At 40.7% G+C, this 27073-nt stretch overlaps 1 protein-coding gene across 1 annotated transcript in view; it reads left to right on the forward strand.

Moving 5' to 3' along the window:
• The first annotated feature begins 944 nt into the window (after positions 1-944).
• HLF (HLF, PAR bZIP transcription factor) overlaps positions 945-27073 on the forward strand; it is a 32248-nt gene continuing 6119 nt past the window's right edge. Inside the window, exon 1 of the mRNA XM_026861084.1 lies at positions 945-1277. Within this exon, the coding sequence (XP_026716885.1) occupies positions 1082-1277 (196 nt within the window). The 5' untranslated portion in view covers positions 945-1081. The remainder of the gene's footprint in view (positions 1278-27073) is intronic.

The raw sequence follows: 27073 nt of genomic DNA on the forward strand, positions 1-27073 counted from the left end.
GGCCGGTTGCTCCGTCCCGCCCGCCGTTTAAAAACCGCCCTCCCTGAAACCTGGCCCCTATGACTAAAAGCGTTTTGACAGCAGAAAGTTTCAACTTTTCTGGAAAGCTAAGGTAGTGCGGACGTCATTACACCCTTTATTTCTAATGAAGCACGTTTAAAAAGCTGTGAAAGGTCTTGCAGAGCCAAAGCTTTTTGTGTCCTCTGCTGTCGTGAGTTTCTTTGTAGAGACTTGCAGGATTTCACCGGGGTTGTTGCATGTCGTTAAAAAGAAAACGTTAAGAAGGCATGGTAATTGACCAGGAAGCGTTACTGCTTCAGATTCTTACAAATCTCACAGGGAAATCGGGTGTTTCCCTTCAAAAAATGTGTCTTGAAATTAGTGAATATTGTAGGAATGAGTAGGAAGCATAATTTTAACTTTTGCTTTGCTTCTACCTTTGAGTCTTTCATTTTTTCTGCACATCAATATGCATATTCTGTCAGAATTCTGCACTGTTGTAAGTTACTAGCTTACAGCAATGTTAAGAAGTACTGAATTTGAGGACTACTCTCCTTGTGTAAGGACTAGCAAGACTGGGACTTTATGAGAGGATAATAAATTACAGGGGTATTAAGTTGTCTGTTCTTAACAGAATGCATAGCATCTTCCAGTTTGCTTCCACTTAAATACTTGCTTTTAAGTCAGAGTACTTATTGAACCTGACATTCAAAGCCATGCATGCAGTGGAATTGTTAACTAAAAATAGAGGAAAATCTCAAAAACACAGTTGGATTCAGCAAAGACACTCAGATGGCATGACCGTTCAATTCTCCACTCAAAGGAGTTATTTTTATGAAGGGAGCATTCATTTCTTAGAACTGACAGTGCGGGAGAAATAATTGAAGTAATAGTAGCTGATATTTTAATTGCTTATCTCTTTATTCTGTGTTTTGTTTAAGCATTCGGTAAAGAAAAAGACAAAGAGAAGAAGTTAGACGATGACAGCACCAGTACCACAGTCCCTCAGTCAGCTTTCTTGGGCCCAACATTATGGGACAAGACACTGCCATACGATGGAGACACTTTCCAGTTGGAATACATGGACCTGGAAGAATTCCTCTCAGAAAATGGCATTCCACCCAGCCCAAACCAGCACGAGCATAGCCCACACCAGTCAGGTCTCCAGCAAGCTACCTCAGCATCACCTTCTGTCATGGACCTCAGCAGCAGGGCTTCTACTTCAGTCCATCCAGGCATGGTGTCGCAGAACTGCATGCAGAGCCCGGTCAGACCAGGTAAATCAGACTTAAGAACTTCCTATGGATTTTGGTATGAGCCTCCTCCCCACTGTAAATCACTGCTTCTCCCTGTGTGGCTGATAGGCAGCTTAGAGAGGGCTGATAGGATTCAAATCACTCACACTCCAAAAAATAAAAATAATTAGTTATTGTGAAGTTGCTCCACAGGGATTTTTTGCTTAAATTTTGTAAGGAAGCTGTGGAAATTCCAAAGAAACTTGTCTTCTTTTCTTCATCAATAACCTAGCTATTAGCACGCAAAAGAATCACAAACAGAACGGTGGTGCGTAGATGCTATGGTGTTAAACAAACAGGCAGAAAGACTGTGAAAAAGAATATTCCCTTGACCAATATTTGATGTGAAAACACAGGAGTGGGCAACTGTTTTTCACTTAAAAGACAGTACTTCCTGTTTGAAATGTTGGCCATAACGTTATTCTTTATTGAGCAGAGTAAAATTTGCCACAGTACGTGGAGCAGGAACTAGATTTTGGAACTGCATTATAATCTTGCTTAAATTAGCATTAACTGAGTGTAACTCTGACCTGAGTTGATAAATTACATCCATAGTCACTTTAAACTGTAGGCAAAGAAAACATCACGGAGTCTGATTTCTGACTGTAATGCATTATTTAAACCCATTTGATGTCAGTGGAAGTCTTCTATTAGTTTATTAACACTTGAAATAATCCCTTTAGAGACACTAGTATAAATCCAGAATAACTGCTCTGTCTTGACACCAGTATGGCTGAGATCATGATCAGTGAAACTATGTCAACACTGAATTCTGGAAAACATGGTGCTTTGCCTTTTTTCCTTTAAAAAAATAAAAATAAAAAGACCAAGGCTGACATTTATTGTGCTCTTCTGCTCGCACAAGGTTTGCTAAAGCAAAGTGTGCTCTTGGGAGCAGGAAACCACTCCTCTCCCTTCTGCTTGATCATTTGCCATGCTCAGCGTGCGAAGTCATTGTCAGAATCATCTGATAAGGAGGCAAAATAAATAAATAGAAGGACAAAAGTTGCAGAGCAGGATGAAATAGAAAAGTCTTACAAATCTGCAATGTTCCTTTCTCATTAAAAAGAAATAAAACACCCCCCAAAATACCCCAAACCTGTCAACAAACTCCTTGGCCCCAAGTCAGAAGTGTGTGTTTAGTAATGGATTTCATTTACTTACTTTTACTTTATGTGGGTTTGTTGTTTTGTATTTCAGTTTCAAGGTATTTCATAGTTAACTAATAACTTAAAAGGGTTTCCAAAGTTAAAATATATTTGGAGGTTGCAAGAACAGAATATAAAAAACCCTTGCTTTTTCTGAGCCGGTTTTTAAAAATAGTGTGTATATGCTACACCATTTTCTGTTGCATATGCGCACATAAAATTAAAAGCAGATAATCTGTCCTCTTTTTTTTTTTTTTTTCCTCAGGAACCTGGTTATGAGCCAGGCTTGTAATGATCACCTGTCAGAATTTATCTGTGATCAACTATGAACTGTCCACATGATTTTTCAACTTATTGATTTTTTTTTTTTAGTTTTTTTTTTTTAGTTTTTCCTGAGCTGTCTGCAGCTCAGGGTTGCAAACTTTTCTCACTAGAAACTCTGCACACTTTTTACTGTTGTAAAAGAAGCCGTGTCTCTTGGAGTAGGATAAAACATCTAAATTTGCAGGTGTTTTTCCTCTACCCTGTCTTGCCTTTAAAATAATATACATTTTCCCTTAAATGTGTTTTTTAAAAGGGAGCTCATTCAATTTCTGAAACAATTTTTTTTTCTTCCCCCATTACAGCTAGGTACTATGACTTAATTTTAATCTGATTTATCATCAGGTTGTTGAAATCTTTGTGCTGTTTTGCAAAAATCTTGCTTGGACCATCTGTTTTGAAGAGATCATCTTAGAGTTTAGCATTTGAGCAAGCTTAAAATAAGATGGCATATATTTTTAAAAACTGATTCTTAGTAAAAGTAAAAATGAGCTTTTAAGGTTGTCATAAAAGTGCCAAGACAAATGTGATGCTCTGAAATATGTAAGTTAGTCCAGAGGTAAATGTTAAAATCATTATAATGTAGCCTTTTGGTTAATATATCTTAAGACTTTCAAAATACATTTTTTAAACTGTCACATGAAGAAAGGGTTTTTTCAGTTGGTGTGACCTACCATTCCAGTATGCAGGGCTGTTGGGATTTTTATTATTGTAATGGACCTAAGAACATATAGTATAGTTTCAATAAAAATTAATTCCATGTGATCTTACTATTTTTAGGAAAACTGAATTTTTTGGGTGATAGTGATTCTCCTAAAAATGATTCATTATTGTGCCCTCTGCATTTTGTCTTACAATGGAAGCCTGTTTGAGCATGTGGACTCTGGCTGAGGGAAGGGTCAAATCCTGTACTGCTTGTGTCCCTATTTTAAAGTGTGGCGCCGCAGCACTCAGCATCAGCTTATCACGTGCGGTTGGTCAAAACTCCTGTACCTGCAGGTGCTGTGTACGGGGGAGGATGCACACGTGCACGTGGAACACCCAGTGTGACTCGTGCAGGTACGTGGTGTACCTCAGACACAGGGGGTCTATAGGAGTGTGGCACATGAAGATTTAATTTTGTTCGTGTGTTGAAATACAAGCCTTATCTGTCTTTAGAAGCTACTGATATTGCCCAGATACGTTTTTTATACCATCTCTGGAAGAGAGATGGAAATCTGCATTGGCATTCACTGAGAAGTGTCATCATGCTCAGCAAAGATGAGCTTACCCTGACTGTAAAATGACATTACAAAAGTTCTCACTGTTTTTGTTTGGTGTGTTTTGTTTGGTTTTTTTTTATTAAAGGGAAAAAAAATCCCAACAGCAAAAAGATTCCTTTTAAATTTAACTTAATTCTGTATTTCTAGCTCAGATTGTCTGGTAGATGGACACATGTTTAGGCTCACCAGTTTATCTATCTGTTCTCTGGACTAAAGTGAAGAATAGAGCAAGCACCTGCTTTCCCATAAATTTCTGTTCAGGGAATGCATGCACAGTAAATACTGGTTTTCTTTTGAAGAGGAGGTACACAGGGTAATGGCTGTTGCAAGACTGGAATCTGATGTATTTCTTTTTCACAGTACCAATTTTGTTAATAAACAATAGTATTTTGATTTATTTTAGCGTTGCAGGCCACCATTCACTGTAATGTGTCAATGCATTTAAAACTTCTTTCTCTATATTGGATGCTGGTTACTTGGTTGAACTCTAGTCTACCTCAGAAAAACAGGTTATATAAGGCTAGCTTTTAAAGTAACTTGATAACTGCAAATACATTTTTGTGGTTCTTCATCTGTTGCACACCTGGTCTTTTCCCATTTTTTTTGTGGAATGTAAATCTCCATTTAACTGCAGAGTCCTTTAAGGAAATTGGGAATATTTGTAGCTCTTTGTATGTAAAGGGAGGTTCATATTTTGCAGGTAACTAGCTGGTGGTTGCTTTTACCTGGCTCTTTTCCCTGTGTAGCTCTTATTTGGGTGAATGGGGCAGCTACTGTAAGGGGTTTGAATGAGTGAATTAGAGTTCTGAAGCATCAGCTAAATCTAGTGGAAGACCCTAATTAGAAGGATTTGGAGATTTTGCAGTTTAGATCTGAATTTTATGTTTGCCACTAAAACCTTGAATGTAGGGTTCTGTTACGGGGATGCTGCTGATGCAGTGATAGCCCGTGTTTTGTTAGTGCCCTGCTCTGTCAGGATAGGGCTGTCAGAGACTTCGAAAAAACTCTCTCATTTTTCATGTTCCTATGACAGTGGTTTTCAGTCTGTGTTGCTTGGATGGCTGGGTGCTTCAGATTGCTTGCAAAGGATCTGTCAAAGATTATTGAAGAAAAGAAGAAAACCAAGCTTTGTAATCTGCTGCAGAAATACACCTGTGTGCAGTATCTGCAAGTCTTCACTTTCAGTTTAAACCCCCCCCCCCCTAAATTTTAGGGGTACATTAATCAAAAAGCTGAAAATGGTTTCTGTGTGAAGTGTACTTAAAGCTCCCACCTCCCCCAAGAACACAAAGATTTTATTAAATGCCATGTTTTATTTATTCAACTGAGATATTTCATGTGGAGTGCAGTATCCATTACCTTTTACTTCTTACATAGGTACTGGACTGTAATGATTGACGCTAGGCGTGATTGGGTGGGTTTTGGCATTTTCCTTTGATGACTCTTTGTGATGGGCACAGCAGCCAGCTGGGAGAAGGTTGTTCTTGCTCCATCCAGCCTCTCAGCTGCATACTGGGGATGACTTGGTGAAGGGGGCAGCCCACAAAAGGGTGTGTGCAACACTCCCTTTATTGCAGTTTTCCTTTCCCAGTGTTTCTTAATGTGACCTCCTCTTCCAGCACAGCCTTTGTAGTGTGAAGGGCAGCATTCCCAGCAGCCAGGTTGTATGTGGAATCCTCTCCTAAGCTTTAATCATTGTTTACAAGCAATTAGTAGGTGTTGCATGAGCCACAGCAGGAGCCCCCTCTCTTAGTCGAAGGACTCTACCTCCAGCACCAAGAGGAGCTGGGAGTTTCCTGACCTTTGGTCTCCCACGTGACAACATGGGAATGACCAGCTAAACCATCAGGCAGGCTGCTACCCAGAGCTGCTCTTCACATTGACTCTCACGTGAGGCTCTGGATGGCTGTTGCCTGCATGACCATGTGCATTAGGCACGTGGCAGTCCCCTGTGCAGCCTGCTCAGCATGGCTTTTGCTAGAGCAGCAGGCACGCACGCAGGGCTGTGTGCTCCTGCCATTGCCAGCCGATGCCGAAATCCCAGTGAAACGGAAAAGCTTCGCCCTGGACTGCCACAGCAAGGGAAATGCCATATACAGACGAGCCTCACAAAACTGCTTCTGGATCAAAGGAAGATGCAAAATATATTCAGGCAAATATTAAAAATAGCCTGTCACATGATAGCAGGGAAAAAAGTGCTGAACGCACAAGCCTTGTTAATGCTAGAAGCAAGAACACTGTGTCTTCTTCAAGAGATCTAATTTTAATATTCACTGTTAAATGTTGATTATTGGTTAAATAATTGCTTGACTACATGAAGGGACTTGAAGTTAATTCAAACAGTAAACAGCGTGAAACATCTTGGAGTTTTTTTATGCTGTGCTTTTAAAATATACCTGGCCTGACTCTTCAGTTCTCAACAGGAACAGCGTTTTCCAGGCAGATGCAGCTGCTTAGGCAAGTAAGGGCTATCCAGTGTTCAGAAGAGGATACACAGAGGGAACAAGTAGGGGGGTTTTGTGCCCTTAGAAAGGCATTTCAAGGATGTATGAGTGTTGAACTTGTTGCAGTTACCTAGAAAAAGTACAGTGTCTTTCTTGGAGCCTTGCTTCCCATTTCAAAGTGTATTAGAGAGTGATTGATTGAATGATTCTCTAGTGCAGTGATTTGATTTTTTTTTTAAAGAAGCAAGTACACCCTAAAATCTTTCATAAAACAGTGTTAATAGAGAAAACATCATCAGGAGATGTATACAAAGAAGACCTTGATTAGATGAAGGTACTAGGAAACACATTGAATTGTTCAATCTCTGCATATTTATATGACAGCAAATTGGCAATTGTGGGAGCTAGCAGTGGCCAGATTCTGCCCAATTAGTCTCAGCAATGAGTACTTCACTCCTCATGCGGTCTTTCTGATTTCAGTATTGCTCAGCAGGCAAGCAGCTTGTTGACTGCTCTCCATCGACTCCTAGGTGGAGCAACAAAATGTCACCCTTCACTCTCGTCATTCATCTTTCTGGATTTTGGGGAGGGGGGGAGACATAACAACTCTCAATGCACCAGTGGAGTTTTCTGAGGATGAAAGGACATAATCATCATCAGTAAAGAGGACTTTAGAGCATTATGAAATCAGAAGTTTGGTTGGCTGGCAGTACACTATGGAGCTATTTAGTATTTATATCACACAAACATGACCTTAAGTTTCCTTTTTTTGAAGTCTTACTTTCATAACAAATAAAATTCATTCTCAATATTTTGTCTGAATTTTGCAGAAGACTGTGGTGATCAGAAAAGAGTATTTCAATGAAGTTATATTCAAGATAAGCTGTGGTTTTATCTCTTCTACATTAAGTAGATAATGAAAGCTCTGAAAAAAAACATTTACTTAAACCTCAAATCTATTCCATTTACTGGAGTTATACATAATGAGTTAGTATAGAAAATGAATGTAAAATATATGACTATCAAAATGAGTGCTTGACAAACAGATTTTGTAGTTTGTATCACCTTTTTTTATGAACAAATGGCATTAGAGAAGCTGTCTATCACAAAGCTGAATTTGGTCTTGAGAGCTTCAGAGCTAACGTGGAGAGATCTAACACAGGTAGCTAAGGCAGCATGTGTTGCGTTTCTTTTTTTTTTCCTCCTTTCTCTTGATTTTTTCCTTTCTCTTTTCTGTTAGGGCTTTTCATAGCACTTCAGCTTTGCATAACTGAGGTGCTATCCATCAAGTTCTAAACGAATACAAGTTATTGTTCAACCTCTCACATTTCTGACACACTTGAAGCTGTTGTACAGTAACGCTTTCCTGTCCCATTCTCTGAACTAAATCTTGCCAGGGCTAAATGTGGCCCAGATTTTTATTGTACACTATCCAGCATCATGGCTTTGCCTCTCTGATGTGGCATGCTCTTGCTTCAGGGTTCTCATGCCTAACTTTGAGAGAAACAGCTTGAGCTCTTCATCTTACTGGTTGTATTCTCCTGTTCATATTATTTGCCATTTAATGAAAATAGACACAGAGGATCTTGAAGGCCTTTGCTTGTGTTTTGGTGTATGGATGTTTGTAGGAGGAAATTTAAAAAAAATCACATTGCATGAGGGTCCTAGAAAACTCAGGTCCTTATTAACTCGAACATAAATCTAGATTATTATGGAAGCAAGTTGACAGGAACCTGCAGATTGATGTATTAGCATGCATTTACTACAACAGATGCTAGAGTGAACTACAGCAATAAGTCATCTGTAACAAAATGTCATCCTTAGATATGTAGGTGTATAAGGAGAGAGGCAAAAATGCATAGTTTGTAAAAGATTTCTTGAGGATGGAGAATTATTTTTTTTTTAAAAAGTGTTCTTATCCAATTAGCCTCAGGGAGCTCAGCTTGCTTTAAATTCTTTGTTCTGGAACATGGCTGTGGACAATAGGTCAAAGATTAAGTAATTCATTACAGAAGTGGTTGGTACTCCTGAATTTAATAAACAAATGAATGAACAGGGTTCTCTGTCCATTGTAAGATCCATTACTTTGTGTCACAATGATTGGATCTTAAACTTTTTTTTTAAAACACTTGCAAGGTTCCCCACTTAATTCTTGCATGTGGACATTGCTGTATTTGAGGTGACCTGGCATGATATAGATGAAAGCGCTCAAAACAGAAATTAAATGTGGTCTCACTAGTAACTGCTTATAACTTGAGATTCTAAGGAGGTGAGGAAGGAAACTGTAGATTGCATTTTTGAAAAACTGAAGAAACAATGATGTGAAACTTCTAAACACAAAATACTCCTGCAGAATTCTGTTTGACAGGGCAATCTGTATTTTTAGCACAGCGAGATTACTGAAAGAATAGCACTAAAGCTTCTTGTGGAAGAGTACATTACTCAAGGCTGCAGAATATAAAGCAGAGGCTCAAAGTGAGAGGGCTTCATTGAAACTGAGGTGACCTAAAACAATGTAGTCATTTTTTACAAACTTGCCCTTTCAACATTTGGAAATGAGTCCTACTCCAGCAAGAAGTCTGCTTAAAAACCAGCTGTGTGCTCAGCTTCTAATGCTTAGTAAGTAAGAACTAAGCGCTCAAAACCAAATCCTGTTCCTCATCAAAACAGAGAGGGTTAAACTGACTTAATTTGAAGGACCCTGCAGCAATCAGACATACCACTGTTCCCTCTTTGTGCTGCATAGTGGAAATATAGATGTTACTGACGTCTGTAATCCCTGCAGCTGCGGCCCCTCCTTACAGCATGGGGCATTTGGCCATTTTATGTATGTAACTCTTGCAGCTCTGTTGCTTGCTGTGATAGATGAGCATTGGGGTATTTTTTTTTGCCTGGTTTGCAATGAAAACAAACTATATCCAGTCATGCTAGGTACGTGTGGCCTCTAGCATGTTCCTGCTTCATGATTTTTGAGTATATTAGCTGATTTTAGCCACATGTGGCAAGAAAGTTGTGATTCTGAAAGAATAATTACATTCCTAAAATTTCATGAAAATAGATGAGTGGATAGGGTGGGAATATGTTACTGAGCAGGAAGAGCTGTAATGTAAATGTGCATTTTCTACATCAGAAAATTTACATGAGACCTTTAAAATGCCTGATCTGTGCGAAATGCTTCTGGGAAAGCTGACACCCTTTTAGACACCATGAGATGTCAATTCACTTTGAGAAAGGAATCTGCAAGAAACCTGGTTTAATTGGTTTAGTGTGTGTCGTGGGGTGTGTCACAAACCTTTTTCCACTGTTATTCTTCCTCTGAAATCCTCAGCTCCTGGAGTCTTGGGATTATATGAGGCTCCAAGGTTTCATTTTAAAAGTTAGAAAACCGGTTGTAAGGTTTGTAGGCAAGATCTTGAAAGTGCTGAACCCAGGCAATGGAATGATCTTGATTCTCTCCAAAGTTGAATGCAATTTTACCTGAAAATTTTCTGAATTTATATGCAACTTTGTTATATTCTGTTCTTGTGCAGCAGAAGCACCCCAGCTCCACTGCCCTGTTTGAAACTACTTTGCAGTAAGCCAACTTAAAATTTAAGGCCTGTTATCTCACCACAATTATTGCAGTATCGCATGCGGGCAGGTGTCCAAGTGACCTTGTGTATGCATCTTGCCATTCATTCTTCACAGCGTGCTTCGGCCAGGGCGCTGCACACAAAGCTGCCTTTTACGGCTTGCTCTAATCAGCGTAACTTTCCACTCTGCCACCAGGGTCTGGAGGGTGGAGGTAGGCTAGAAGTGAATGAGAAACAGGAGAGAGTGGGCTAAAAATGTTGAGGGATCAAAGAAGAAAAGTAGGTCGTGGCAGAGTATGTGTGTTGGGAGGAGGACTAGGGGGAGCACAAGCTAGGGAAAGATTTGTTTTCCTATTGGCTTTTCAAAGTTGTGCAATTTAAGAATTGGATTAACCTGATATGACTTTGTTTTTCTGCCAGATTAGATATGTTGAGTTTCTTGGCATTGTGAATTGTACAGTACATTGTGTGCTGTAAATATGGGTGTGTCGGGATAAAGCTGTAATGACACAACACGCTCACAGTATAATGCAGCGCTGCTGGGTGGACTCCCCTGCTCCCTTGGTGTCCCATTCCCTCTACCCCTGAACGCACATACTTGTTAGAGCATTTAAAAGTTAGAACCTCTCTATGTTCCTATCTTCTGTTTCCAGCACTGCATCGAGACGTTTTGATACCCTTTGTGATAAGGTGCCACTTATCTGAGGCCTGAAAGCCCGTTTGGTCTGGCAGTGGCATACGTTATATGAAGTGTCTCTCTTTTTTTTTTTTTTTTTTTTTTTTTTTTAAATTGTTGTATGAAAAGGCACTCAAGAATTTCTTCCTGCTTTCTGAGGATTAAGTTGGAGAAAGTTTATGGGGAAATGTTGCAATTTTTGATTTTTTTTTTCTTGCTTTTTTTTTTTAAAAGCTGTCTCTAAGACATTGCCTTGAGCTTAACTTTGGAAGAGTTAAAAAATGAGATACAGATCTGAAATAACTGCAAGTGCTGAGCTCCCTGTTGTTTGAAATACACCACAGCAGCTTATCAATGTCAAAGTAAAATTGTCACAGCAGTAGATATTTTTTCCTCAATGGTTGTGGGTCTTTTTTTTGTGTAATGTACATCCTGAGATTATTTAATTTGGTGTATCCATTTTATATGCTGGGCTAGCCCCATGCTAGTTCTCTTGGCTTACTGCGGAGTGAGGGTGGAGTAATGACGGACTGCGAGCAGGCAGCTAAAGCAAGGTGGCCAGAACAAGAGCCCTGTTGAGCTGGGTAATCACTGCTCTGAGGACTAGGAAAGAGTTAGAAGACTTCAGGGAGTGAAACTACAGATACCTCAGGGCACTGTTGTTTAATTCCTGCTCTTGATTTCCAGACTTCTCTGGGGACCGTAGCTACCCAAGCAGGTTAGTCACAAGGAACTGTCTGTAGTATGGCCTTTGTCACCAACCATCTAGGGACCTGCCCTCTGTATCAGTACATGTACACTGAAAAATGTAGAATTAATTCCCCTGCCTATAAAGAAGACTATTTCTCGTGGAAGAGCTAACAGGTAAGTTTAAGTCAGATATCAAGATTGTGTCATGTTCTTTAGCTGTATTTTGTTACAATGCCTTACTCTAATTCACATAGGCAAAAAACAGTGGAGCTTGCTTATTAGATGAAGGTTTTTCTGAAGTGTTTTTTTGAGGCATTTTGTGAGATCAGCACAAATTGAGGAAAATGGAGCAGGAGGTTGACCTTATGAACACCTGCATCACTCAACTATATACTTAAATGAGAGAATTAGGAAAGAGTGCAGCATATTTAAAGCTAATCTGCCTATCCACCTTTTGAGAAGGTTAAACCAGAAGCCTTCAGTTACAGATGTTGGACAGCTGCAGTTTGGGTGTCTACTTGAAACACCTTAGCTATTGCTGTCTTGGCACTTAAAAAAATCAGGGCATTGGATTGTCCAGACTCCCAGGACCTGACGCTGATGCATCCATAATCACATGGCTCCTCTCAGAAAGGCTGATCTCTCTGTTGGACTGGACTCATCACCAGGTTTAAGAAACACTTTACCAAACTCTCTTACCTGTTCAGTTTTCTGAGTGTGACATGGTTGAAGTCATTGGTGAAAATTGTGGTCATCTCTGTCTGGAAGCTCTTCTGAACATGTGAAAAGAAATCATTAGCCAAATAGAAGGAAAGAACTGGAAGTGTAATTGTCAACTTGTGTGTGTTTCTGATCTCACCAGCTGCTGCACGTGTCTAGGTTATCAATTTATTTCTGTTAGAAAGTAAACAAATCTCACTTACGTACTCGCATGACTGCTTCATCTGAGTTGCTTTTATCTGTAGCAGGGATGTACTTCTGAGGTCTTGTGTTGGGAAGTTTTCTTTCTGCTTCCACACATAACATGCTCTCACAAGTCATGTGCACCTCTGATGCTGGCCAGGGATGCTGTTTGTCTATTCCTAAGTCAGTTATTTAAAAACATTATTATCACTACTATCAAAATATAATACCTTATCATTGAGACAGCTTTTATCCCAATTAGACTCTGCCTGTTTTTCAAATTGAATCCTTTGGCCAAATTCTATCTCGCTTCATAAATGTTTCTCTGTGTTCAGTAGTGCTACTTGGTGGCTATTTAAGTACTATCAGCAAAATCTGAACCATATGGGATGTATACCACCATCAAATTCATACCCTTCCTGTACTGGGCCACATCCTGAGGGGCCTAAGTACCTCTGATTCTCCCAAATATGGAATTTGAAGTCGCTGAGCATTTTGCATTTTTGAGCCACTGATGGGAAGCTCTCATAACCCTCTATGATGAAGAATTTACAGTGCCTTTTCCAAATCAGGGTCTGGATCCTTGAAGGAGCTGATGGTGTCTGACTCGTATCGAAATCCAGAATGCCCAGTGCTCAGCACCATTGCCCAACGTGCTCGGCCCTACGAGCCCAGTTAACACCTGGTTAAAATACAGCACTGGCAACACCAGCATTTAAGCAAACAAGTAATTTTTTTTGGTGCCCTTCAATTTATAGACCATGGCTTGTTGTTTCCCACTTTCTCACGTTTTCCCAAAGCCGCTGGTGTGTACAGTCTGAAGATCACATTTAACCAACACAAGGAAATCAGCTTGGCCCGACGGGCTTCTTCGTCACGTGGCTGAGAATGTGTTCACTCTGTTCTGCCAGACTGTGGCTAGCTGAGCAAAATACAGTGAAGCTCTGGGCTTCTGGCCAAGCTTTTATTTCAGTTTGGAGCTTACAGCCACATATTTGCTATTTGGCAGGACATCCACTGGGGTATATTTGGATAGTAATCTAGCATTGTTTTGCTGCTTTTTTCTTCTGCCTTTTTTTTTTTTTTTTAAATGCACACAGATAACTATAATCCCAACACTTACTTTGGCCAGTCTGTACGAGATTTCTCAGCGTGCACCGTTATGTATGTGCACTCAGAACTTATTAGCCATGACCTTTGGTAAATATAAGTCAAAGCAATTAACTTTCTTTTACTGAAAAATTCTGGATGTCCTACTCTTTGCCCCCTATGTGCCGATAACAGAGCTATGTTGTTACTCTTTCCAAGATCAAAAGCTTCACTAGGGTTTGATTGAAGTCCAATTATGGAAGGAAGTAGCTGTGCTGGAGCTCTGAAAATAGCAATAATTGTTAAAATAATAAAGTGTGTCCTTGTGTGTCTTTATAATATTTAAAACTTCTTTTTGGGGGAAGGGGGTGGTTTTCCTCTAGTTTGAAAATATTAGCAAAATGTCTTGGGAAAATAGGATTGTGCTGTTAGAAGAACAAGTATCCCTCTCTGGATTTCTTTCTTCAGTTCTGTTCTTCCCTCCAAGCTATCCTCCTTCTGAAGCTGTTTGTATGCAGCCTGACTCATGCAGGAAAATAAAGCTGGATTTGATTTTTAACTGTATGGGAGGCTTTGGGTTTGGGGGGATAAAGGCTTTATGATGCAAACTCATTTCTTTCTCTGTGAAACAAAAATGGGCTTTTCAAAATACAGCGTGTTTTGGAAAGTTGGCTCTGGCTTTGAAACCCCAACATCTCTGAGGGCACCCTTGTAAAGGAAAAATAATGCAAAAAGACATAATGCTTGGGGAGGGGGTACCAAACATGACTGCAAGCAGTAGTGTTTGAGGAGCAGTTCCTGTTCTTTTTATGAAGGGACATTTCTCTTGAAATGTGGCGAGAGTTTAGTTGGTTTGTGTTATATGGGCAGTACGGAGCCTGAAAGTCTGTTTTTATGGCAGCTTTATCAGACACTTCAAGATGTGTCTGAGCAGATCACTACCAGCGAAAGATGAAATACTTCTCAAATCTGTACATTGTTCTTTAGGATACAAATTGACAGTTGCCTTCTCTTAGTCTTTCCTGAATCCTCAGAGAGAAGAGAACCTGGGAGAAAGAGCCCTGTGGTGACAGTGTTGGCTGGTGTCAACTGCCAGAGCTTCAGGAAGGGAGAGCTGCGTTCTTGGTGTTAAAACTGTGTGTATAGATGTCCAATTCCCAGCTGCAATGTTTAGTTAATTGAAATATCAAGGTGAATAAATAGAAATTAAGAAGATATAGACAGTGCTAAGTAAATCTTTTTCTGTATTTTGCTATAGGTGCTGCTTTAGTGCTTATACAGTTGTGACTTGTTTGAACTACAGCAAGATTTTACCAGTTTGTCTCTTTTTTTTAAACTCACATGCTTGCTCATAAATCTGATACAGGGCAAGGTAATTCTGTGTGAAAATCAACTTTCTTTTTAGCCAACTGGACTCAAAATTACTAATTACTTGAGGAAAATCTTTGCATTACATATAAATAGTATCATGTAATAAGCCCAAAGGATTGTACAGATCCAGTGAAGCCCTTTTATTTGTCACATGAATCTTCAAGACTAGCATTTTCTTAGCCTGTTAAATTACTAGACCAGAGCCTGTTATTTCTTCATTTGAATCTTACAGTTAATGCTTTCTCCATTGCAGTGAGAATTATTTAGTCTTTCTTCATTCACTTAAACATGTGGTTTTGGTTTTATTTTTAATCATCTATTCTGACCATAAGACAGTTTTATATATATAACATCTATAAACTATTCTGCCAAAACCAGTTCAGTTCCCTGTTCTTGGGTTTGGAGGGATCTTTGGTATACAGACTGCTTCATTGCCTCCTGGAAATTTTAGTTATCAAAAAAACAACCTTAGCAAGGGGTAGGTACCCAGTTGGTTGGCTTAAAGCTGTTTATACAGTCGGCAGCTTTAGCTTCTCTCAGAAACAGCCTTGCCTGATCTCTAGGAGCTGCTGAAACTCATCAAGCAGGTTCCTGCTAACCAATTACCCAGTTGAGCAGAAAGAGGAAAGGTGTTTCTCTTGCTTGCTTTTTCTTTGCTAAGTTTAACTCATTCTTCTCCAAGCTTCAGTAATTTTGGATGTTCATATTGCTGAAATAACAGCAGCAAGAGTAAGAAGGAAGAGGGTTAGAGGGGATCTCTGATCTTACAAATCCTGATCTGTTTGTTAGTGTGTATCACTCAAGTGGGCAGAGACTTTCCAGCATAAATGTAGAGCACTCTGATTCTTAGCTATGAGTCCTACCTACCTTTGTCTTGTATTTTAACAAAATATTAAAAAAAAAACCCCACCCCCAAAAAATCCAACAAACTCCCCCCTCCAAACAAACCCCTCCCCACTCCAAACCCAGTAATGAATGTTTTATTGCTGTCAGAGCAAATTTGTTGATTCCCAAACACTCCTACTGTGTCTTGGTTGGAAGACTTAAATTACTTGCGTAAGTGCTGTGGGTAAGAGCAAAAAAGCTCTTTCTAGTAGAGCTCTGGTTTCTACTACATATTATAAGAATAAATAAATGTTCAGATGATACCAGACAGCTGAATTGTCCACATCTGACTGCCTTCTACATTGATTTTTAAGACAGGACATGTGCATGACTGTTTTAATGGCTATCACTACCAGATGTGTCTGTGAAATTCAGAGAGATTGTCAAGTGACAGTGCAGTTGTCAAACAAATAATTTTTCTCGTGATTACTGGAAATAGTAAATGAGTGGGTGAGATAAGGTGAAAAGATATTCTGAATTCCAGTAGAGAACAAGAGGATTAAGTGACTTTCCTGACTATCGTAACAAATAATAACTTGGTGTATACTTTTTTTTTTTTTTTCCTTCCTACTACCTGCCCAAGGAATTGGTTCCATAAGCAGCAAAATCTGTATGGGTTGTCTGATGTGTTACAAGGCTCCTGCAGCCTTCCTTCAGCCAGGGAGTTAAGAGCTTCTTTCATTTACATTGTTTTCACAGAGCTTGTTAGTAATACGTATGAATACCTCTCTGCCAAATTTGCTTGAGATTGGCCAACAGTTTCAAAAATTGTTGGGAGGAGGCTAGACAGACATGTGCACAGCACAATTGCACAGAACTCATTTCTCTAGGGAACTGAGCTAAAGAATAACTGTAAAGTGCAGGGGCACTGAAATGAAGTTTGCAAAGTAATTGAAAGAACTGAAAGGCCATTTGGTACCTTAATTGTGTACATAGCCTTTAACCAGGTACACAAGATACAGTTCTTGCCCACAGGTTAGATCCACACAGGCAGATTACCATCTGCCCAGGACCTGTCTTCACAGAAGTGAAGTGTAATTTGTTGATTGCATCAATTGTTTTGAAAGTGACTGGAAATGCTTACCAAGAAGCAGATATAAATACTCACCAGCTTAGGCTGTGGCTGAGCTTGATCAGGTGCTCTGAGCAGTGCTAGTGGCTGAGTGGTCTGTGCAATAACCTTTGACTACAGATAGAGCTTGCTTTTGTTTCCCGAGTAGCCTGAGGGAGTAACTGAATATTTACTACTGTTCCACATTGGGTTTTAATTTTTTTTTAAAGGAAGATCTGTGAGTGTATGAGTTGGAATGCATGTTAATAACAAAAATGTAATAGAGCCTTTCCGTCATCAGGATTTTATTGAGTTTTGTTTGTGCATTGAGTCCCCAAAGACCTTATCTAGGCAGCAAAATGGAGGCAAGGGAGGTAGAACCAAATTTGTGGGTTACTGAACAAGGGAGTTGCAAACCTGGGTGGCCACCTCATCCCTAGCAGCTAGGACAAGCCTTCTGTAAACAGGTAAAGGTGGGTTGAGACTTATGCTTCAGTAGGTGCTTCTCCTGCAGGTGAGGTACACGAGTGGAACAGCCTATCGTGAGCGGTGGGTGGGCAGCAACATCTAATCCAGGGGTGAATTGTGTGGAATGTAGGTACATAAATGGCCTGGGCATGAGGAAGCAAGATGCTTTCACCTGTGAATAGGTGCGTTACTTCTGGTGAAGTGCACCAGAACACAGGGTTAGCTTCTATAGGAAGAACACATTAAAAGGTGGCACAAAGCTGCTTTATCATGAAACCGGCTCTTAATTTATTTCTATAACTCTGGAGCACCATAAATCTGGTCAGTGCTGTTTTCTTTATTCCTTCTGCATTTGTAAAAGGAGAACAAATAAAAAGGTTCTGTAAGCTTTGCTACATTTAAAAAAAATATCATTTATATGGTGCAGTTCTATTTTGTGTGACTTTTTAATATCCAAAATATAGAGGGCTTTAGAATAGAAGAAAAGCTGCATATCTGAGTTTAAGATAAAATAAGATGATCTTGGTGACAGAGACAGCAGAAATGATGTGATATGACAGTTGCTGTAGCAACACCACCTACTTCATGAAAATCAGAGTTAACAGGAGTGTAAAAGGTAAAGCCCACATAATTTTCCAAGCCTATGAATTGTTGCTGCCCTCAGCTTGCAGTGCTTTCCAACTTTCCAGTGTTTCTCCTTTCATTTGGACACAGATACACATTTTTCTGCATGGCCAACTCCTGCAGACCCAATCCTGTATTCAGCAGGGGCACATAGTGGGAGTTCTGCAGGCTCTTTGCCTACAGGTGACCTGGTGAATAAGGGAAATAACATGAAGGACTGTGTCGCGCCCTGTCCTTCCCCACAGATCCTCTCAAAAGCCTTGGACAACAAAATAAGGTCTGTGGTGTCTCACAGGTATCCTGTATAGAGAATGGGATGATGACCATTGTAAAGAGGAAGCCAGACCAGCCAATTTACTTCTGTGGGAATCAGCTTTTAGTAAAGCACTGTTATATTTAATTTAAATCATTAAGTATTGTAGAGGCTGATGGTGTCAGAGGTAAGTACATTGACACTTTGCCCCCTCCCAAATAAACCTGAAATAGTGGTGTTCCATATCAGTGATACGCTGCCTATGAAAGTAGGCAAACACATTGTTTTTAATCAGAATGGTGTTGAGTTGGTTGTCTGGCTGCTGGGAAGCGCCAAGTACAGTGCAGCACGCAGAGGGCTTTGTTCCTGGGCGGGCAAAAACTTCTACAAAATTTACTGTATTCGAAGGGGGTAGAAGGGTCTCAGTTACAGAAATCTTTCAGTGCCAAGACATTGTTTGAAAGTTATTTTGTAAATCTGGATTGGCAACTAATTTTGAAATTTGCAGCTATGGTTACTGGAAGAAGAATACTGTATTAAAAATACAATTACAGTAAATAAGGCTGCTATTGGCTTATGCTTTTCTTTATGATATTTTTTGGTGAACAGGGTCCTCTGTTTATGTGTATTTATAAAATGCAGACATGTATGTTTAAAAGCTCCCATATATAGTGAATTGGTAGGTGATTTGCCTGTTCACATTGGCCTCAAAGTTACACTCAGATACATTTTTGTTTTGAACATACTGATTTTTTAAAAAAAATTATAATATTTTTATCATTGATGGCAATGGAGAGTCATGCTCTGTGTGATAGCAAAAGTAAAATCTCTATTACTTGTGAATTGGAGGAAGAGAGCTTGAAAGAAATGGCATTCAAGTTTCATTTCACTGATCCATTTTGCTGAGATGCCTCCTGAAGGCATCACAATAAATGCACTGCTCAATAGATGGAAGGTTTGACTTTTGTGTCATGGGGCATTTTCATTTCATTTATGATACAGTTCAGAATCTTCACAGGTTCTGTCTATCTGTTGTATTCGGAACATGCATATGTAGTGTGACCAGAGCTTCAGTTCGGGGCTGTGGACAGTTTGCAGAGGTCACAAGAAGGAAAATAAGTATTAGGATTCCAGGATTTCATCAAGAAATATTCCATTGCCAACCTTTTTTGCCGCTATTATTTTTAAAAGATAATAACTTAAAGATTTTGGTATGTGTTGCATTTTCTGGTCACTTTTCCCTAAGAATTTTTGCTTGCATTCCCTTCATCTTTTTATAAGAATCTGACAGCTGTTCTTAGGTGCAGAAATCTCTGCAGGCACTAGTTTGACTTTTGAGACTTCTCAGTGTAGTAGTTTCTTGCCATTTTCTGGTGCTAGATGACTCTCACATTTAGAAGTGAATTTATAAGAATGTCTTGTCCAGTGTTCAGTGTCGTAATTTCTTTTAATCAGACTTGCATTTTGAAGAAGTTCCCAGTTTTTGTCTGTGTGTGATATGCCTCGAAAACCTCTATTATGCAGCAGCTGTAAAGAAGTAGTTATGGACACATGGGTAATGTCTGTATGCAACAGTCTGTTCTCCTGGAATTTTCCCTAAACCATGGTTACGTGTTTCCTTCCTCCCCTGACCCATTTTTCAGACTACTGAAACTGATGCATTTTTTTATAAATGAATACTTTATAAATGAAGATAAATGTCAGTAGAGGAAAAGATACAACTACAAACCCTTGTGCTCTCTTTGTGTGTGCTCACTGGGAATAAAACTAGTACGTAAAAGCAAATTAGACCTCTGCAATTACTGGGCTGTAACAAACCAAATACAAGTTTTCAGGTTTTGCTGGTTTGTTTTTTTTCTAAAACATATTAGAGGGTACTAATTTAAGGCAAAGAGAAAAGAAAATGTACTAAGTCTTACTTAGAAGGTTATGGGAACAGTGTGTCCCAATTCTGGCATCTCTACTTCTTAAAATGTGATTATTTTATACAAATCACAGTTTATAAAGCATCAGTTTAGTTTTGTCACATAGAGAGTATGCTTCATTTTAGTGAACAAAAACATGTAAAAAAATAAAAATCTGCCGCAACAGATAGTTCAGATTTGTGCGTACAGAACAGATCAAAAGAGAACACGAGATTTGCAGGTTCCTGTAACTCTGCCCAGTGACCCCTTTTTCTTCAGGGATATATTCAGAGAGCAGCTGATAGCATCTGTTGTCTGTCTCTTAGGCTTGCCATGAGCTACTGATTGGGAGTTAGAGGAAATGTACCTGTTTCACGTGGCTTTTCCACGCCATTTGAAATCTCACTTGGCTGTGTTTTGATAACACACCCAAGCAAGATGGGCTTGGGTACCAGAACTGGGTAATAGATACATGAGTCATGGGTGGCATATGCTTTCAGGATTACACGATGGCTTTTTGCAAGACCTGTTTACTGACTGAGAGCGTGCTGTCCTGGATGTTCATTAGCCAAATAAATAGAACAATGTGAGAGGAACTTACTTAGTCTGGAGTCTTGCAGAGCACATTGGCAGTGGCACGAACGCATCTTGAGGACAAGAGTTGTCTTTGTTTTGAGTGGTATTCCATGTGAGGGCAGGTTTATGGATGCCATACAAGGCTGTTATCTAAAGCAAGGGCTCTATCTAAAATCTACCGTTTGAGATTGGTTTGTTAAATCTGGGTATGTAATTGTCCAAGGAAGGAAAACCAGATCTTTTTTGGTCTCCTTCGGAACATGTTAACAATTCTGATCCTTCTCTGGAACCTTCCCCTTAAGAAAATAAAGGATTATACATTTTGAGAAACCTTACTATATGTGAATTGCCAATTAATGAAAATATACACAGATAGGCCAAAGGATGTCACGAAGCTCCAATGCACCCGAGAAATATCAGCACCTTGAAGTGAAATGTGCTTCTGAATCAAGTGTAAATAAAAAAGCCCAGTCTGAACATTCTTCCCTGCAGCTTCCCTTCAGGCCCTGTCCCCAGTGAATGCCACCTTGTAAGGAAAGCAGCACCCTACGGAACATCAGAAAGGCACTTAAGAGGGCTGTGGACTCCAGGCTTTCAGGAACTTGAGCATCCCTGTGCAGGATCAAACCCTCTGGTTCTGTGTGTAGCACTTCTGCAAGGGCATGTTCAACAGGGAATGTTCAGAACAGGGACAACTACTTTCAGGTGTCTTGCCGAGGCTGGTTTGGGAGGGAACAGAAGTTTGATTTCCTCGTAGCTTTCAGAGATGGGGCCTTATTGAGCTAAGTAGATCTTGCAGAAGAGTAGAGTCTTAAGTCCAGTAGACAGTGGAAAATTTTACCTGGTGGTGCCTCATATTTGTTTGTTTATTGCCTTTGAAGGGGAGAATGTTACTGGCAGAGCAGGCATAGCATATTACATGTGTGTTATGCTAACCACATGCGGGAGTTGCAAAGTCAAGCCCTCAAAAGCCTGCAAACACTCGACCAAAGGCCACGTGTGCAGCTTCAGATAGCAAACCCCCCTCCCTTGTCTGCTTAGAGACGCAGGCCTTAATTACATTATATCCCCTTTTTCCCTTTTCCTTTTTGAATGCAGAGGTCAGACCAGCTCTGGGTTCAATCAGGGCTGTATCAGGAAGGAAGCGGTTGTCTGTAGGATCTTGGATCTTGACCTCATTTACTGCAGATGTGAGAGGATGCAGGGAATGGCAGGAGGAGAAGGGAAAATCTGGCAGTAAGGACAGAAGGAATTTGTCTAGAGACTGGATTTTGCCACAGCGCTTCAGCAGAATTCTGAGCAAGTAATTTGATTATGTGAGATTGTCACACTGTGTGTTTGCTTCCTTTTTTGTGAGGAATTTGATACCTTGGGTGGCCCTCATTTGGGTCAGTGTACAGCCCCCAACCTGCAACAGAAGTCAGTGAGAGTTGATTTGAAATGCAAACAATGCCTGTAATGTTAGCTAACCTGAGAGGCTGGCTGCGTACTTTTGATTTAAAATGTCTGTATTTCTGTCCTTCACCTACAAAAAGGAAGTGCTGCCCCTTCTTTCATTGGGGGTCTTGTGCAGAATAAAATTGTTTTGGTAAAGCAGTCTACAGGTGCAGTAGCCATCAGTGCTGCAGGGAACTCCTGAAAAGTTGCTAATTGTATCTCTGCAGGGGGTTGGGATAATTTATGGCAAATAATGTATGGGTTCATTTGGGTAAATCAGAATAGGTGAAGTGAGGAAAGAATCTGAAAAAAACAGTATGTGATTGAAACTTTAAAGATCATTGCAACTTTGAAGATTGTTGCAACCATGACTGTGCTTCTTAAAACAACTCTTGCATTTTATTTTAAAAACAGATTGAAAAGACAACCTGAATTTTCTCATGTGCCACCCCCTACATCAGGCAGATTGGAAATGAGTAGGAACGGACCCAAAAGCACCCCACAGCATGCTGCCACTTAGATTGAGTAGAGGATGACAACTTACTCTTGCTGTAAGGAGCTGAAGGGGGACAGGGCGCTTTGCCAGTGCAATTCACTATTTGCTGATAGAAGAGGATCTGTGGGATGCAGGAATCTGGAGCTATGTTTGTACCATCAGCACCGGCCCTCTCCTGCCCTGTTTCCCTTCAACGATGCTCTTCTACTGAACGCATTCATCCCAGCCTTTGCTGAAGCAGCTTTCCTCTTCCAGGCTCTCCCGCTCTCTTCTTTGGCTACTAGTTTCCCTCATCCTTGCCTCCTTATCAGCTTTGAGTCCTAATCACTTATTAAAATTGCCCCTTTCCCACCCTGCCTTAGCATGCTCAATAGATTTTAAGAAGGCAAACAGAAGGGAAAAAACATTGATCCAAGAGCTGCCCTCTCTTCCAGTGCACAGGCCACTAGCACAGTTCAGTGAAAAGTTTGCCAGAAATTTTTAACAGGTTCAAAACAAATGTATTTTTGCTGACCCTTTTTCAGGAAACTGTAGACCCATTTTGGCAGAAACATAATTGGTGCACACAAATCCAAACAGAATGGTTGAAATCTGGCAAAGGTTTAAGGAACTAAAGGCAGCATCCTCTTAATGGGAAGTGTCAGACAGTCTTAATAAGACTACCAGTCCTGCCTGTAATAATACTGTAGAGGCCCAGAGCGGGAGGCACACAATGCTGAGAGGGGAAATGACAATTCTCTTATAATTAAATGCACAAGGTTTGTAAACAATGCTAATATCTTTAAAAAGTAGATGTTCTAAAAACACTTTTATGTGCCAGTCTTTTAGTGTGTATTAAGAGCAGCGAATGTTGTAGTTGCATTGCATTAAGATCCTTATTTCCTCAGGAAGTGTTTGCAGTCACCCCATGTTCGACAGAATCAAGTCTGTGTAAGATAAGAAATAGAGGAGTGTCTGTGCCAGGTTGGAGCACTGGTCAAAATACACTAATCTTCTGTTGCTTTGGAAGAAAATAAAGTGCCTGTAATAACTGGATAAATAAATATGCCCAGGGCTGAAGTGTTGTCTTCACCCCCAGGCAGAGCGTGGCTGGTTTTGTCCTGCCATGTGAGGGCTGGAAGATCATACAGTGTGGCTTGTCATTCCCTTCAGTGCTGTAGTATAGATTATGGTCTTTCTAGTCATGTAATTGTTTCAGTTTCTGCAAGACAGTAAAATCCTAATAGTAGGGAAATTATGATGCTTGTAATATTGTAAGTGAGGAATTATAGTCTGACATGATACTGTCCTTAGATAAATCTTGACCTCCAAAATACTCCTTTTACTTTACTGCCTGTGGGGATTTTTGCCTGTCTCAATTCCTGCACACTGCCTTGTCTTCTGCACTGAGATTTTTCCTAGAGGCGGAAGGGGTTAATGCCAAAATAGATGACAGATTAGTCTGGGACAGGCTGTGATTTGGAGTAAGAACTATCCCAAATAGCTGGCGAGCTGCCAGTCGGATAGACGATTTGGAAAACATATTGGCTGAGCAGCGGGGTTCTCTGGAGCAGCTCTGGGTGAGGATTATCTGTCAATTTAACTGCCCTACTATATAGTCTGACTGACATACCCAAAGTTCCTTTAGTTTATATAAGGAAAAATTATTAGCAAATACATATATATATTATCTCTGGGCTGTTAATATATTAAAGGGGAAACTCCTCTTTCCCTCCAACATATCTGTAAAAAATAGGGGAAAATATTTTGATTAGAATATTTCCACTCTCTTTTTTCTCATTGCTCTTCTCCAGCCAGCTGTTGAGCTGATGAAAAGTGTGGAAGGGCTTCAAGAAGGGAGATTTTCTGAAAATCAGGCACATTTCTATGGAGTTGAATGATTCAGAATTGAGTTCCACATAATTCACCGGGGTTCTCTTGCAATACAAATAAGAAGTCTGTCAAGCAGTGGTGCAGTTGAAGAGGTTATTTCCGTCTTAACTCTCCCGGGCACAGCTGGTAGGTGGGATGTTTCAAAAGGGAGAAATTAGGAGTCAGGATACAGTGATTGAGCTCCCCACGATAGCAGATCAGCATTTTGCTTTTATAAGAGTATAAAAATGCTACTGTACTTTTGAAATGTGAATTTTAATTATTGCAAGCAATTAAAGCTGCTATTTTTTTTACCAGCCGTTTGGTGACCTAGATGACACAAGTGAATGGCCTCAGTCCGTTTCACTTTGAACAAGGAAGCACACTGGAAATATTGCCATTATGTTGGACTTCCTCACTGGCAGTCTCTGCTGGGAGGAGGAGGAGGACTGAAAGGGTTTGGCCAACTTTCTTTCAAATCCTTCTTTCTGGAAAATTTTCTGCTGTTGCTAATATCTGCCAGAGCAACACCAAGAACATTAGTGAAGGCAAGATGTTGGGGCAGCCATAGCCCGATTCCTTTGCCAGGGGACACCTGGAGCTGTGTCTGTCCTGGCATATATCCGTGTCGCTTGAGTGGAGCTCTGCGAGTGGGAAAGTCTCCAGACAAAAGGCTGGTGTTGACATAGTTGTGGTCTCTCCAGGCCATGGTTGAGACACATCACTGGGGTGGCATGAGGGGAAGTTTCCATTAACCATTGTTCCCAGCTTGCATCCACCACCACCGTGGAGTTCTGCAGCTGGATTTCCCAAAGAGCTTAATGCTCAAGAGTTCTCATTTCAGCAACTTAAATAGAGGGGCTAAGTTCTTTCCAAAACACTTGGCAATCGTCAGCCCCCATTGAGAACAAAGCTAAGCACATTAAACAGTCCAACCACTTCACTGTTGCGAAAATTTGGCCGCTGTTGTGAACGCAGAGCGTTTAAATAATACAGGGACTGGCAACAAAGGCATCTAGCTTCCATGCTGAGCAGTGAGGTGCTTTACCTTTGTCTGGCCTTGGCGGCTGCTGGTGTAGGCTTCCTCCTTGGCTGATTCCTTGTGCATCACAGCCTCCGACCAGCTCTTTCTCTGGATGTTGTGACAGCTGTAGAGCTTGCTGATGTGAGGATTAATCGGCTGCTGGGCACATGACGTTCAGATTGCTGTGCTTATTTGACCTACCTCTGATTGCGAGGAATTTAGTGCATAAAAATAACACCCTGAACAAATTTGGCAGAAGGATGCACAGCTAAAGTGCCATGCACACACGGGGAGAGGAGTTTGGAGAGCGGTGTAACGTGAGGCCACGTACTGTACTCCTGCAGTGCCAAGTCCAGCGCAGCCCACGCTGTCGTCTTGGGTTACCATGAGTTCCAGCCCCACATAGATGGAATGGCCACGAGCCAGTAGACTAACGAAGACAGGTTCCTGGCTTGTATTATTGGCAAAACTTGATAGAATAAATAAAAAGATACCAAGTGCCAGGAGTTGCCTAACATAAAATGCTGGACAAGGAAATACTGGTTCTTCTGCCTGGGGTTTCAGACACCCTTATTAACCCTGTTTTCAGTGGAGTTCCTGATCATTTAGAGTGTGACGGGATGGAGAGTCAGCCCGCATGGACTGGCAGAGGTGTGCGTGCTGTGTGCGGGTAGGAATATCTTACAGGGCAGTAGTCTTCAGGCTCCTAGGTGATAATATTTAGCTGTGTGCATGATTTGCTCAGGCTTTGCATTAGTGAATAGCATTCACCTTGAATGAGCTTTGCATTGGCACCTGGGATATCTTATATTTGCTGAAGGACCAGGTCTGTAGCGAGAGGTTCTTAAGCCGTGGGGAGTGAAATGTGTGCGTGTAGGGAACAAGGGGGATCTTGATTGCTGTAGGTTCTTCTAGATCACCTTGGAGATGCATCGCTCTCCTTTATTTTGCTATTGCATTGGTAAGATGCAGTGCCTCAATTTCCCATGTTTAAAAGGAGCATTTTTGCCCTTTCCTTCTTCAGAAAGATACTGTCATATTTCTTGAGGCCAGTAGTTACCAACTTACATTACCTTGAGGCCAAAGGTTACAAAGACACATTATAGATAAATGATATGTAAACTGATACTGTGGATCTAGAACTTCAGCAATATTTAAATACAGGCTCTTTTGTTTAGGGCAATTAGAAAGCTGGGGCAGATTTCACAATCCACTTGACTTTTAGAAACACCCTGCGTGCTCACCAGAAATATTGTAAAAGTAGTCAGAGCTAGTGTCTTGCTTCATTTTTACCTGTATTACAGAATTTACAAGATTTGTACATGGGTATGGCTGTATATTTGCATTAAAAACTACCTGGCTGCTCTGGTACAAGCATACGCACATCAAAGGAAGCTTTCCTGCATTTAATCCTTTAAATAAGCCTGTTTCTGCCAGCCCATATATCTGAAATGAGATTAGCCAGCCAGCTAAAGCAAGGCTACAAGAAGGCCTTGGGGCTGGCTTTAAAACATTTCCTAGCCAGGGTTTCCCCCCACACCCCTCCGGACACACAAGTGTTTGCAGTACGCGGGCGTCCGTGGCGGCTCTCTGCGGGGCCCGCGAACACCCGCGGGGAGGCAAGGCCGGGTGGGCTCTGCCCTCCCCCGGGCCTTCCCCCGCCATCCCGCTCCCTCCGCCGCCGGAACACGCGGCCGGGGCAGGGGAACGGCTCCCGACCCGACCCGACCCAC

The sequence above is a fragment of the Athene cunicularia genome, assembly GCF_003259725.1.
Source record: "Athene cunicularia isolate RWA chromosome 18 unlocalized genomic scaffold, athCun1 chr18_part1, whole genome shotgun sequence".
Taxonomy (NCBI): domain Eukaryota; kingdom Metazoa; phylum Chordata; class Aves; order Strigiformes; family Strigidae; genus Athene; species Athene cunicularia.